At 32.5% G+C, this 13,773-nt stretch overlaps 3 protein-coding genes across 6 annotated transcripts; all 3 read left to right on the top strand.

The window, feature by feature from the left end:
- The first annotated feature begins 426 nt into the window (after positions 1-426).
- On the top strand, positions 427-3,665 carry kra (basic leucine zipper and W2 domain-containing protein kra). 2 transcript variants are annotated; one of them, XM_040722377.2, is made up of 4 exons: positions 427-1,787; positions 1,851-2,070; positions 2,150-2,272; positions 3,247-3,665. In XM_040722377.2, exons 1-4 carry the CDS (start codon positions 897-899, stop codon positions 3,273-3,275), a joined length of 1,263 nt encoding a protein of 420 aa, XP_040578311.1. In that variant the 5' UTR covers positions 427-896; the 3' UTR covers positions 3,276-3,665. The 2 variants fall into 2 exon arrangements, with proteins under 2 accessions (XP_040578311.1, XP_071748472.1); XM_071892371.1 differs by having other exon boundaries at positions 693-1,787; positions 2,373-3,665.
- A 628-nt stretch (positions 3,666-4,293) lies between these two features.
- LOC121127016 (interleukin enhancer-binding factor 2 homolog) lies at positions 4,294-6,370 on the top strand. The gene is made up of 5 exons (XM_040722382.2): positions 4,294-4,940; positions 4,996-5,124; positions 5,205-5,373; positions 5,450-5,998; positions 6,080-6,370. The coding sequence occupies exons 1-5, from the start codon at positions 4,731-4,733 to the stop codon at positions 6,226-6,228; spliced, it is 1,206 nt and encodes a 401-aa protein (XP_040578316.1). The 5' UTR covers positions 4,294-4,730; the 3' UTR covers positions 6,229-6,370.
- Positions 6,371-6,558: 188 nt separating this feature from the next.
- LOC121127021 (uncharacterized) lies at positions 6,559-11,310 on the top strand. 3 transcript variants are annotated; one of them, XM_040722388.2, is made up of 4 exons: positions 6,765-7,111; positions 7,275-7,456; positions 9,685-9,766; positions 10,581-11,310. In XM_040722388.2, exons 2-4 carry the CDS (start codon positions 7,341-7,343, stop codon positions 11,049-11,051), a joined length of 669 nt encoding a protein of 222 aa, XP_040578322.1. In that variant the 5' UTR covers positions 6,765-7,111; positions 7,275-7,340; the 3' UTR covers positions 11,052-11,310. The 3 variants fall into 3 exon arrangements, with proteins under 3 accessions (XP_040578329.1, XP_040578322.1, XP_040578327.1); XM_040722395.2 differs by lacking the exons at positions 6,765-7,111; positions 7,275-7,456 and adding an exon at positions 6,559-6,690; XM_040722393.2 differs by lacking the exon at positions 7,275-7,456 and having other exon boundaries at positions 7,005-7,111.
- The last annotated feature ends 2,463 nt before the right edge of the window (positions 11,311-13,773 follow it).

Genomic DNA, 13,773 nt, shown 5'->3' with positions numbered 1-13,773 from the left:
TTATCCAATAAACCTCAACATTACATATCTACAGTCCTCAGAATCCTACTTAGGAACATCCTTGTCTATTTGTTATTATTATTCAATGATATGGTGGGATTAATGAATTGTCGTTTAGGACTCATTCTTGATAATAGTTCGTACCATTAGTAAATAGCAACGAAATATAATATGAACAGGATCAGAAAACGTCACATACAATAGAAATTAGATGCAGGATTATTTTAGTTTATTAAGGTAATAAAAAGTACAACATTAATTACTACTTGGAGTAAAATAATTTAGCCGGAACAAACATGCAATATTCATTCCATGTGTCTCGACATGCTAGTTCTATGAAGTTTTGGGTAATGGTTGACTATTTATATTTGTATATTTAGCAAGGAAGTCAGAATTGGATTGTCACGTTTTTCTTTTGTTGTGTAGTGATATTCCACTCAACGTGGCCGAGGGAGTGAGGAAGACGATAGGAAATGAAGTGATGGTTTGATAATTGATATGAAGACTGGAGGAGTGTTTTTTCCTGTGCCCATGTTGAGGGAGGCGACTCATTGGCCATCGCGATTCCTGATTGGAAGGGAATAGAATAGGTAGAAAAAGGAGAGTATGAAACTGCTTCTGTTAGCGAGGAAAGAAGAAGGCGAGCAAGGAGCAGCTGCTGAGCGGCGGAGCAGGAGAGGAAGCTCAGCTGGCTAGAGAAAAGAAGAAGGAAAAGAAGAAGAAGAAGAAGGAAGGTGGACTTGGTAAGTTAAAGCTTGAATGAAAGTGTACGTGCTTAGTGAATACAAGTTGGAAGAGTGGAGTTGAGGTGATCAAAGCTGCGCTGGGAAAGAGTAGAAGGAATCGAAGGGCAACTGAAGTCGAAGAGAATCTGAATCCGGGGAATACAAAAGTGAATGAGTGGAAAGGCACCGTTACCGAGTCTCACAGGACATCGACTCAAGACGCGTAAGCGAGATGAGAAGAAGCAGTATGATCCGTTAGGTTTCCGCGATGCCATCTTTGAAGGCTTGTCTGAAACCAAGGGGGATTTAGAAGCTGTATTCCGCTATTTGGATTCTGCAGGATCCAAGCTCGACTACCGACGCTATGGAGTGAATTTGATCGAAGTATTGATCGCGGGTGGCCTTTTGGCCCCTGGAGGGATAATTGTGACGGATGGAGATCCTCCACACAAGACTGAGACGTGCCTGTTCGAATGCTGCACTCCCGGGGATCTGGAGGGACTGAAGGCATTCGACCAGGTGTTTATTCAGCTCATGCGTCGCTACAAGTACCTGGAAAAGATGCACGAGGAAGAAATGAATAAAATCCTCGTTTCGCTCAAGGGATTTTCACACGATGAAAGAACTGTTCTGGCACAGATCACGGCTCTTTGGCTCGCTTCAGGCCAAATCCCAGCTACACTTCTTCCAATACTCATCAATGAGCACCAGGTCAAGGATGGAACGGCTCTTGAATTCCTTCTCGAAGTCCTCTCTACCCTCAAGTCCGAGAAAGGGGGAACTGCAGTCATCAACGTGATCAAGAAGTCTGGCATGGAGTCCAGTCTCATGGATTTCTTCCCTGCACACAATCAACAACAAACGAAAGAAAATTTTGCCAAGACCTTCAGCGCTAGAGATCTTCCAGAGGTGGTTAGCTTCAAGAAGCAACAGGAAGAGCAGCAAAGGCGTCTTAAAGTTCAGCGTCAACTCAAAGTCGCCATTACTGAAGAGAAACCATCCAAAGAAATTGTTGACATTCTAATAAAGAACAGTATCCCTGAATCTGACTCTGTTGTCATGGTAAAAGAAATAAAGACATTCATTGCCGACTACTATAAATAATATTTTTGTCCAATTCAATAGATATGGAGCTGTGTCATGAGCGCTATCGAATGGAGTAAGAAGGAAGATCTTCTTCAGGATCAGGCATTGCGACATATTAGAAGACATGTACCCCTCTTTGAAGCCTTTTCTAGCAATAGTAGGTCTGAACTTGTGTTACTTAACAAAATTCAGGAATTTTGCTATGATAATATGAACTTCCTCAAGATTTTTAATAAAATCATTCTTTTGCTCTATAAAAGTAAGATATAATTTTTTGTTTATATAAACACCACATATTCCTTCACATGTCCCTTTTCTCTCTTCATCTTCTTTTATAGCTGACGTCCTCTCAGAAGACGTTATTCTTAAGTGGTACCGCGAGAGCCACTCTCAAAGAGGTTGGTCTGTATTCATGGATCAAATGAAAAAGTTCATTGAGTGGCTTGAGAAGGCGGAAGAAGGTAAGCATCTATATTTATAAATATATGTATATATTTTTTTTTTAAGTGTAAGGCACCGGGGTCAATTTCTATTATCTATGTTTACTAATGAAATGTTTAGGAAATCATAGGAAACTACTCATGGAGAATCAGGAATTTCATTTTGGTCTTCATCCTTGGACCTTGGAATCTCAACTCTTTATTTCTCTAAAAGAATACATTGCTATTGAAGAAAATCTGGAAGATTGGGAGTTTTTCTTGAGAGTTCCTCCTGAATGTAGGACAGAAGAAGCTCTATCGCATTTATTTGAAACTGCAAGATTTGATCTACTATGCGCTGAGAAATCTGTTGTCCTTTGGTCAATCATTAAGAATCTTAATAGTCATCTCTCTGACTCATTTGTACGCTGTTGTGAAATATTGTTGTCTCTACTTCCTTCTAATGTTCTTCAAGATGATTTTAGATGTATACTGACAAATTTAGTTACTGACAAGGGGAGTTTTCCATCGGCTAACATCATTTCTCGTTTGATTTCTCGTTCCTCTATTTGGTTTGCTGAATTCATTCGATATTTCAGTACATCCCTCTATCATTGTAACTATAACTCAATGCTTATTACTAGACTTCCAAGTATTGTCCAGCGAATTCATGCACACTCGGATTCTCCTCTATCATTGTACCCATATGATCTACAAGAGATAGTATCCTATTTGATACTACTGGAGGGAGAAGCAGAAGTTAATGATAAAATTACACAAGAAATCATTAGTATTTTGAAAGAACTACCTATGGATAAATCATTTGAATTCAAACTCCTTATATTGATGTACCCCGCTTCTTTCAAGAAATTATCAGAGGCAAATTCTGATTTCCTTTCCTCTTTTTGTATTAAAGATAGATAGATAATTAATCTTATGTGTCGGTGCCTTGCTTTTTCATAAGTACATAATTAATGTTGATGTGATGTACATTGATTTTATTTATATATTTGCAGAGTCGGACGATGACGAAGACGATGATTGAAGGAACATGAGATAACGAATTAACTTTTTTGATGTTTTTTTATTATTTCCAAGTTAAAATAAATTAATACTTTGTACAGATAAAATATAGTTTAAAAAAAAAAGACCAATGAAATATATATTAGGACTCTTTCGTAAATCATGGATGACGAAAGTGATGAGTAAAACATGGGTCTTTGAGGACCTGATTTTTTACTATATTTATTTATGTATGTTTTAATACATAAGGGTATAACCTAGGTATCCTAACTGAAGAATGATTGCCACTTGTCTTTAAAAATAATATATTCTTTTTTAGAAAAATACAATGGCGTTCGTTTTAATTATACATGTCATATTCTTCTATTATTGAGCAACACAACGGATAGCACAATAAATATAATTAAACTTATTACATGGTTTATAATTTATTTGGACAAACGACTGGGTTCTTCACTCTTTGGGTAGTCAACTTAAAAATATGTGTTCATTCTCAATTAGTTACTGATAAGTCAATACTATCATTTTGCAGTCCAGAGTTTAGTTAAGATTAAATAAAAGTAACTAGTAGCATACGTATTATAATGAAGATATGTTTTCACATATATCATACGTGATTGTGACCATGTAAATAGCGTGTTAAAGAGTGTCAAATTATTTTTAAGGGTATGACATACAATACCCTTCTAACTTCCCTTATAAACTTTTATGTTAGAGCCAAATAGGGCTCTGTTTGATGGCTAGAGAAAATGACTTGCGAAATTTAATTTCTTCTTCTCCGAAGAAGAAACTTTTTCAAATTATAGAATTTCTATTTCCTAAACGCGTTTTTTACTTAATTGTAGCAAATTATACGGTAGTTAGCCAACTAATTGAATCATACCAACTGCTATATATCTCTTACATAATATTATTCCATTCTATCACCCTCATATTATTTATTCACCATTTTTAAAATGAATTACATATATATATTTCGTAATATTAAAATCTACTTAGTATTTTATTCGATAATGTATTTTAATATTACGTAGTAATTTACTATATAAATTTCTATGTGATATGATAGCCAAAATTTATTCATATCAATAATAAAATGGCCAATATAATATATATTAAATAAACGACGAGGGATCAACAAGAAATTGTATTCTTGTTTTGGAAACGGAGCATAAGTACAGAATAACTTATAATTACTCATAACTTATAATTACTGATATAGTCTATACCAATGATTTCTGAATACTATAATTGCAAACTATAACTGTACTATAAGCAAACTAACGTTGTGGTACACGTATGACAGATGTTGAAACGCACCTTAAACAATGGATTGGGCTGATAGCCAAAATATTTGTTGTGTAGCTTGTTAGTTTAGTATTTATTATAGCGGATTGAATATAACTATTAACTTAGTATTGACTAAGTAACAACAACATCAACCTTCGGCATTTTCAAAACATTGAGTGATCGCAAAATGGCAAGAGGTGGTCCTAGAGGTGGTAGCGGGAGTGGAAACAACAATTCTGGAGGACGAGGTGGAATGGGACGCCCAGGCCGTGGTGGAATGAATATGAAAATGCGGCCTCCTTTTATTCCTCACGTTCCATTCGACGTAGTCCTTGCTGAGCCAGCATTCCCACCTGTCAAGACCCTTCCACCCTCCTTTGAGGAAGGCTTCCAAGCAGTGAGTTCAGGTTGTCCATTTCTATGAAAAAGTGTTAATCCAATTATCCTTAAAGGCTATTTTGAAGCGAAACCAGGATCTCACTCCTTCACAGGCCGAACAAATGGCCATCACCAGTCTTGTCAATAAAATTCAAAGTGTTCTTGATGGATTGATTGTTATTCCGGGGACTTTCGAGGCTTGCGTACGTTATTTGATATTCATATATGATATAGTATATAAAAGTTACACGTTTTTCTCTCTTTTTTTTTTCTTTTTTTTTAGCAAATCGAGGAAGTCCGACAAGTTGGAACCTTTAAAAAGGGTACAATGATTGCTGGGAACAACATTGCCAATCTCGTAGTTGTTCTTAAAACCCTTCCTACCAAAGAAGCAATAGAAGCTTTGGGAAATAAAGTGTGGGAGACTCTTAAAATGAAAGAGCCCAAAGAAGGTACAAATAATTAATTAAAAAAACCCACATTCATTTGTTGTATATCTCATAATTAACATTCCCTCGCTCATTCAAGTCCTCACTATGATAACAAATGAAAAAGGATTTGACTTGGCATCTCCTGATGCCACAGGCTCAATTCTGGTCACTACGATTGTTCCTAATATGAGAAAGCTTGATGCAGATTTACATATCGATTCAAAAATACTTCAATCAGCTCACGCTGAGATACGACGATCAAGATGGTTTGAAGAAAATGCTCATCACTCATCTATCAAAATACTCATTCGGCTCCTTCATGATCTAAGAAAAAGATTTGATGGCTTTCAGCCATTAAGCTCTTGGATGCTCGATTTATTAGCCCACTACGTCATTTTAAACAATCCTAGTCGTCAAGCATTACCTTTAAACCAAGCGTATCGGCGTATTTTGCAGCTTTTATCTTCAGGATTTTTTCTTCCTGGATCTGCAGGGATTTCAGATCCATGCGAGGTGGGAGCTAATCGTATTCACATCGTGATGACTTTGGAGGAACAAGATCTTGTTTGCCTCACTGCTCAAACCTTACTACGTGTTTTGGCTCACGGTGGCTACAAACAAATATTGGGGATCGAAGGGAATTCAAGTATGATATCTAAATACTTACTAGTATTATATTATATATATATGTTTATATTAATTTATCTTCACAAATCGTCGTTTTTAGGTATTGCTACAGAAATGTCTATTTGGGATGGTGTGGTTGTCTCTCCATTAGATAGAGCCTATGAGAAACCAGCAGACAAAAAGGATGGCGAAGAAGAAGATATGGAAGGCGATACTCTGGATGATACGAACATGGAGACCGGAGAGTAGACGATCCTTATTTCGTATTTCTTGTATCTCATATTGAATTTTGAACCTCTTTTTGAAGTTAATTTTTCCCCTCTAGGTTTACAATTAATGTGCATTTTTTCAAATTAATTTTTAATAATTATAATACCATAACGTGAAGTAATTTTGCTTTGATTTTTTTATTATTAGGGGACTGGTATATATTTTGGTATGTGTACAATTAAGGGTGTCCGTAGAATTATGTTATTATCACTATTTTTTTTTTGGGGGGGGGGGCTGCAACCCTCCCCAGAGGACACCCCTGACAATTATAGGATTATGTACATAATTATTATTGTGTTCTCCTCTGTATTCAAGGAACAATGCTTAGGAAACTTTTAACAACTTAGACCTACGATTTAAAAAAAAAAAGAAGTACGGTAGAACCGGTTTCATGGAAGTACAAATATTTAGTCAAGTTTTATGATGTAGAGTAAGCTTAATGTAAGTTTTATGTATATACAATTGAAATACAATATACATATAGAAAAATGAAGGGGTGATTCTTTAATTCCTAGGATCAATTTAGGAATTGAAGCTATATCTTAAAGACACGTTTGACTGATTATTTAATAAACAAGTTATAAATGGCGTTAATGCTAACAGTGGATGAAATTTCCAATGCATCACTTCTGTTCGTTAAAACACATTCATTCCCTGCAAGTTTTTTAATTTATTTATATTGGAGAAGGGGTGCCTATGCATAAAGTATTAAAAATGCACATAATTAGTTAATTCATTGGAGGACATGATAAATGATTATCTTAGCCGATGAAGAGTGCACTTGTTCTTTACTTGTAGAAAATTGAATATCTAAATGGATAGGACAACAACTTGACATTATTTGCCTTGCTTAAATGAACTCGTAAGATATATATACTTTAAAATGAGAGCTTTATGATATACAAATATGAAGTATATACATTATACACATAAATATATATATATTTTGCAGTTGTAGTATTGAAGGATTATGTATATTATAATACATAAACATTGAGTTTTTTATGCTGTGATCTTATTTGCAGAATCTCAGTTTAGTCTCCATCCTTTTCGTATGTATATTATATGTGCAAGTTTTATAAATACACATAATGACATTTCTAAAAAGAGTACTTATATTTGTATCCTCCGTTGTTCTCAGTCTACAAATATTGGCCTTTTTTGGAAGCATAGTCTTCTATGGATTCGTAGCCTACTCCACATTTAGGTAAATCTTAATTAATTAATTATGTATAAAAAAAGATACTATATTGTATATAAAAAGGTTGGGTAAATGATGGTCTAGGATAAATTGTAGCGTCTATTTACAAAAAATGTCGGATTGATTAGCCAAATTTAAATATGTATGCACCTTTTATATAAAAGAAATTATTTAAATGTTTTAAATGACCCAAATGCATTTATCAATGTTTATTATTATTAATGTATTCAAATGAAATATATCATTTTTCCCACTTAGCCTTGTAGTTATGAAAAAGAGAAAATGAGGGTAATAATAATGATTACATTATTTAATTGTAGAACAGGGCTTTGCAGTAATATTTTCACCTTGACGGCCTCACGTGTTGTAGAATACATATCGCTAAAAAAAATTCAATTCAAACATTACAAAATGCAGTGGATCACAAAAAGAATAATATAATATCTACTCGTATGTATAAGAATAATCAAAGTCCTTATTTGTGGAAAAAATTCTCTATCTTTGAGTTGTTTATAGTTTATAATATCCCATAATACTCATTAAAATGAAATTTGTAAGGGTTTATCTCCCTTTCTATTAGTTTTTTAATTAAGACATCCTTCAAATATTAAAATTAGATGCCATTTTTTGATCGCTTATTAATTGTTTTAATATGATTCACTTTTATAACCTACGTAAATAATATCTGCAAACTCAACTAGAACCAAAATAAAACAGTAATGCTTATCCCTTTGATTCGAATTAGTACCGCAACTTTCTCAGGATTTCAAAATTATTTCAAATAATAATAAAAACTACTACAAATATGTAGTACTGAAAATTGAGAAAGCTCGGACAAAAAAAAAACGTTGATGAATGTATTTATATGGAATGTATGTAATTAGTAATTACCTACTTTATGTGTCCTAATAATAGTCATAACAACAGAGTATATACATAATACGATACATAGTGCATAGGAGAATAAAGTAACTATGGAGGGGCACTAGGAGGATGCCCCTTTCATCCCAATTCATATATACTAAAACTCAGCGGTAGCAACTATAATTGAGTCCATATTTTGAAGATTTGGGACTAGACATGAAATAGAAAGCAGTTTGATACTGAACTCAAGAAAATTCCTTAGCAATATAAACCCGATATAATAATTTATAATAAATAGCCTGCTATATTGATCAATCGGGAAATCACCTACACTTTGATTACAATTTTGACCATTCTTAAATACTGATTAATTCACTCATTTTTTTGTTAGACGTAGACCAACCCCACTGTCTACGCCAATAATTATATAGAAATTATAATCAACTGGTCGAGTCGAAAGAAAATTGAATGGCTCCAACATCAGTGTTATACAAATTATTTCCTTATATTTTCCAATGCTATTAAGATATTAAATACTTGTTAGAAGGACGTTATTTAATCATTAGATAGGCTTACACATTGACGAACGTCACGTAAAATTTGACGGTGCGTCAAATATAATATGTTTTTTTCATTTCTTTATATAGAAACACGAAGTCAAATTTAAGTCCAAATCTTGAAGTCCTCAGATTTCATTTGAGCTCATTTCAAATTTATTATAAGAGTACATAATATGTAAAAAAAATTATGAATGTGACTTTAAATGATGTTGAGCAACGTGTGTGTGTGTAGCTAAAGCTCAGTCAGTGAGTAATCTAGAGACTAAAGTACTCCCAGGCTTATCACATCATATTAAAAAATATCAAGCTGTTATTATTATTATTTCATTCTTGAGGAGAGAACGTCCAATTATTGAGTAGCTACGTATGAGTGATGTGCTCATGAAAAAGGAAAGTAACACTGAAGGTTGTATCTTCTATATTATTAAAGCAAATGTTGTCCGTTAATCGACACCTAATTACTCCAAATAATGCCGGATACTAATACCAGTTAAAAATTTAAAAAAACCAAGAATAATAATTTATTAAATCTACTATATTCTTAGTTGTAATAATTATTTTATTTTAACACCCCCTCCTCCCCCTATAAAACTTTTTGTAAATCAAAATATAGTCATCCCATTTATGAACATATATTCCATTCAGATGTTGCTCGTAATATTGTCTACAAAAAACGTCAAAGTCACACACGTTTCCAAAAAATTATGTTTTTTTGTTAGATAGTCCAAGTGCATTTAATATACCTATATTCACTTCGTTATCACCTTCATAATAATGACATTAATTATTTTTAAATTTATTTATTCATAGGAAAGACATTTTGGGGAGTGTGTTTGCACAGTTCTACGATAGCAAGGATTGGAAAAGGCATGTTGAAGACAAGACTCTGGAGGTAAAAATTACTTTTTACTCTACAGATAAGTACAACAATACTCAGAGGTGAGGACTTGGACTCAACTTGAACTCCAAAACTAAGTCTCGAGTGTCATTTCAATTTTTCACTAAATATAATATATCACTTTTAGATATATTTTATTTTCTGAGGACTTAAATTGGAAGCAATGAAAATAAACTTAGACTTAAAGCTCGACTTGGACATGCTGTATAATAACTTTTTTCCGCCTCTAGCAATAAAGTAATTGGTTTTGTGGATAAATAGGACTGTTCTGAGACATAAAGTGTGTGTCAGTTCTAATAATTGATATTACAAATTCATAAATAAGAAATCGATAATCAAATTTTATCTTTGCCCCAGACCCCTCTTAAGCTAAAACTGGTCATGATAATAACAAAACCTAGACTAATCAAACTTGAACTAAATGGTATATGGGTTATTAATTGACAGAAGTCAAACCATCATAGCTTTTATCTAGATTTGGCTATTAATGAACTTGTTATAAAGCTGCAGGAATAACTATTGAATAAATTACAATGCTTATTTAAGGGTTTTTTTTCTCCTTAGTGACCATTCTTACTATTTTTATTGTAATTATAATAATTATTTATGGGAGCCCCTTAGAGGAGGTCCCACCTGGTGATTGTTACTGGGTAAAAATAATTACATGGTTCTAATTAGTCACCCCGATACTAAAACAAAAAAGAATAAAAATATATTATTTGAATATTAATAATCAAATCTACCCCATGTCAACAACTCGATCTTAAAAAGCACACTTTGTTTTTATCTCTTTATTTTGTATTTACAGTTCCATATACTCATCGCCCTATGTCTCCAACTCACTTTTATGATTCCATCCATACTCCTTCTTAGTGGAATCATCAAACATATCCGATGTCTTATGATGCCATGGCTCATCCTCTTTGGATTACTCGAACTCTCCATTGTGACCCTCGTCTCTGCTTCCATCATTTTTACATCTGCTATAGGACCCTTTCTTCGCTATATCATTCTTGGATCATTTCTCTTTCTGTTCTTTGTTCTCTTCCCCTGGTGGTACGGTGTACTTCACATCTATGCAACATTTGCCCGTGAAGAAGAGATTCAAGATCATATGATGGACGTTCATTCCACTCTACGGTCACATAGACTCAGTCTATATTCCACAAGGGATATCTTTGGTAATCCGCCGCTTAACAACTACCCGGGACATAGTAATACATTAAACCATTCTCTAGTCAAATCACGAGACATGGAACCTCTACATTCCACAACATAATTTCTTTCCAACAGATGGATATGTTATTTATAAATGTGCAAACACTATTCTTAGAATATCATAGCTTTTACATTTACATTTACGAAAAGCAAATCCACTTCACGAACTCTGTTCTTCTAAATACATATATAAAAAAAGTTGTTTAAATAACATATTAGGTGGATTCTAATGCAGATGTTGACTTGACTTTTCCCTGACTATTAGGGTGAATGATTACATTTGAGGAATTGATAATATATTTCTAAAAACATTATGATCATATACAAGCCTAATCAATTGTCTCTTTCAAAATGTAGAAATTATGTTAACATAAATAGATTATCTGTTGCGACGTGTACACAGTCGTTAGATATGTGAACTGGCCATTAGTCATCTGAACGTTGATTGGGGTAATTTGAATAAGTTCTGCTTCAGAGGATAAATGTTATTTATGTAATATAATTGATAAATATATTGCTTGGGCCGCTGTTATCGCATCATTCCACATGTCAATTGTTGCAGGGGTGAACTTTTTGATATACATCACGTCATAATTGTATCTCGCAACATTTGCATCTAAAAGAAATAAGGAAAAAGGCCCCAAAACTAAGTTGGTGGTGAGTTAATTATTCCCAAACATAAAAAATTATTCCTTATAATTTTTGACTGTTGTTTAGAGAGATCCTACCAATCAATGAAAAGAGTAGAACGCTTATATAATGAAAAGAAGAAAAAAAATTGGCAATACAATATAGTTCATTTTTTGCTTATTACTGGATTAGGGTGACATACACAAACTTAAAAATCTTAAAATATTACAAAACTAATTATATATATACATATCCAGGCTTGGACATTGAACGGAAAAACGAACGGCGTTCACGCTTTCCGTTCATTTTTTGAACAACGAAAGGGGGAAAAAATATGAACAGCTTTCACTTTCTTATTGTATATAAGGGAATAATTTTTATCTCTGATAATGGCTAAAATATAGTTTTATATGTATATTGAAAAATTGTACATCAGATTTTGTGTGTACAAATTTCAATTACTTTATATATTGATGAATATCTATAGAATCAGACAGAGAATTTGTAGTGCATTGAACAGTCGTCATAGCGGTATAATTGTTATTGTACAAGTTGGACAGAGAGGCTTGCATTTGGCTGAAGAGATCATTTGCAGACATCATAAGAGGAATAAACAGAATAAACGAATTGATAAAAATTGGCTGAATTTATTGGCAGTTCAAGTGAAAGGGATATAAATTCATTACGATTGGAAGATGCTCATTTTTATTTACTGAAATTGCCAAAAAAATATGGGATTAGTAATTATGGCGCCTATGTACATAAGGAATAATGTTTGCCCTAAAAAACTACCTGGAGGCTATATTGAGGTTGTTAAAAAACCTTTTTAATAAATTGGACACCATTTCATAAAAATTACCAATATATTAGAGCCCTGTACATTTCAGGACCCCTGGGATTGCATGTTTTGCTTTTAGTAAGCTACGCTCTTGAGGTTCATTTTTATGTATTGAAAAACAAAATGGCTTTATATATTAATGAGTATTTTGTAGGTTGGACTTTTTATACGAGATAAATATTAAATGAACATAAAAATACTTCAAAAATGAACGATTGAACGGAAAAATAAACGGAAAAAGGGTGAATGAGTACAAGCCTGTCTATATGGGTCATTCCATGAGAAACTTTCAAATGAAACGGATTTGACTCAAATTTTGTAAGTGATATTATTGACAAAGGAAGAGTTCAGAGATGAAATTTTGTATTTGTAACTTTGTCCAACTCTGAGCTACGAAGCCTTAAATATGAAAAGGTATCTTTTTAATGAATTAGTAATATTTCGTAAACTGAAGCAATTATAGGCAGGTATAATATATAATCAAAAAGCTATCTGTTAGCTAAACAAAACTTATATTTTTATTATTTAAACAAAATAGTAAAAAAGGATCTTAGTTTTTGACTTTATATTTGTGAAGAATTAGGACCTTAATATCCCCTGTATACGGCTCAGTTTTGTCGGAAAACCTCATATGATTTCAAGGGTGTCCTTAGAGGGTGGCTGTAGAGCTGTAGCCTCCCCTCCCAAAAAGTAAACAAAGTATTTATAATTTTGACAAGAAAATTTAATTTTTAATTTCTACAAGAAAATTTAATTTTTAATTTTTTTTTTTCCAAAAAATTAATTTTCTGTGAATAACTATAGATTTTTGAAAATTTTCTTAAAAAATTTTATATTTTGAATTATTTTTTTCAAAAAATTTTATATTTTATTTTTGAAATATTTCACAAAAAAAAATTCATGTTCAATTTTTTTCCAAAAATGTAATTTTCTGTAAATAACTGGATTTTTGAGATTTTTCCCCAAAAGATTTTATATTTGAAATTTTTTTTCAAAAAATTTTATATCTGAAATATAATTTTTGAAATTTTTTCCCATGAAATTTAATTTTTGTAAATACATATAGTTTTTGGAAATTTTTAAAATAAATTTACTATTTAAAACTTTTTTTTTTAATAATCATTTTCGGACATTTTTTCAAAAAAATTGCTAATACCAGGCATACCACCCCCTGGCCCCAAAAAAAAAAAAAAAAAAAAAAAATTATATATATATATAATCTTACTGACATTTCTGGATTTGAAACGATAACGATGACTAAAAACCTAATGAAATGTGAAAAATCCAAGCTCTATGTAAAGTTTATATCACAAGA

The sequence above is a fragment of the Lepeophtheirus salmonis genome, chromosome 1 (genome assembly GCF_016086655.4).
Source record: "Lepeophtheirus salmonis chromosome 1, UVic_Lsal_1.4, whole genome shotgun sequence".
Classification (NCBI taxonomy): domain Eukaryota; kingdom Metazoa; phylum Arthropoda; class Copepoda; order Siphonostomatoida; family Caligidae; genus Lepeophtheirus; species Lepeophtheirus salmonis.
The sequence above is the reverse complement of the archived record's forward strand: the minus strand, read 5'-3'. Positions and strand labels throughout refer to the sequence as shown.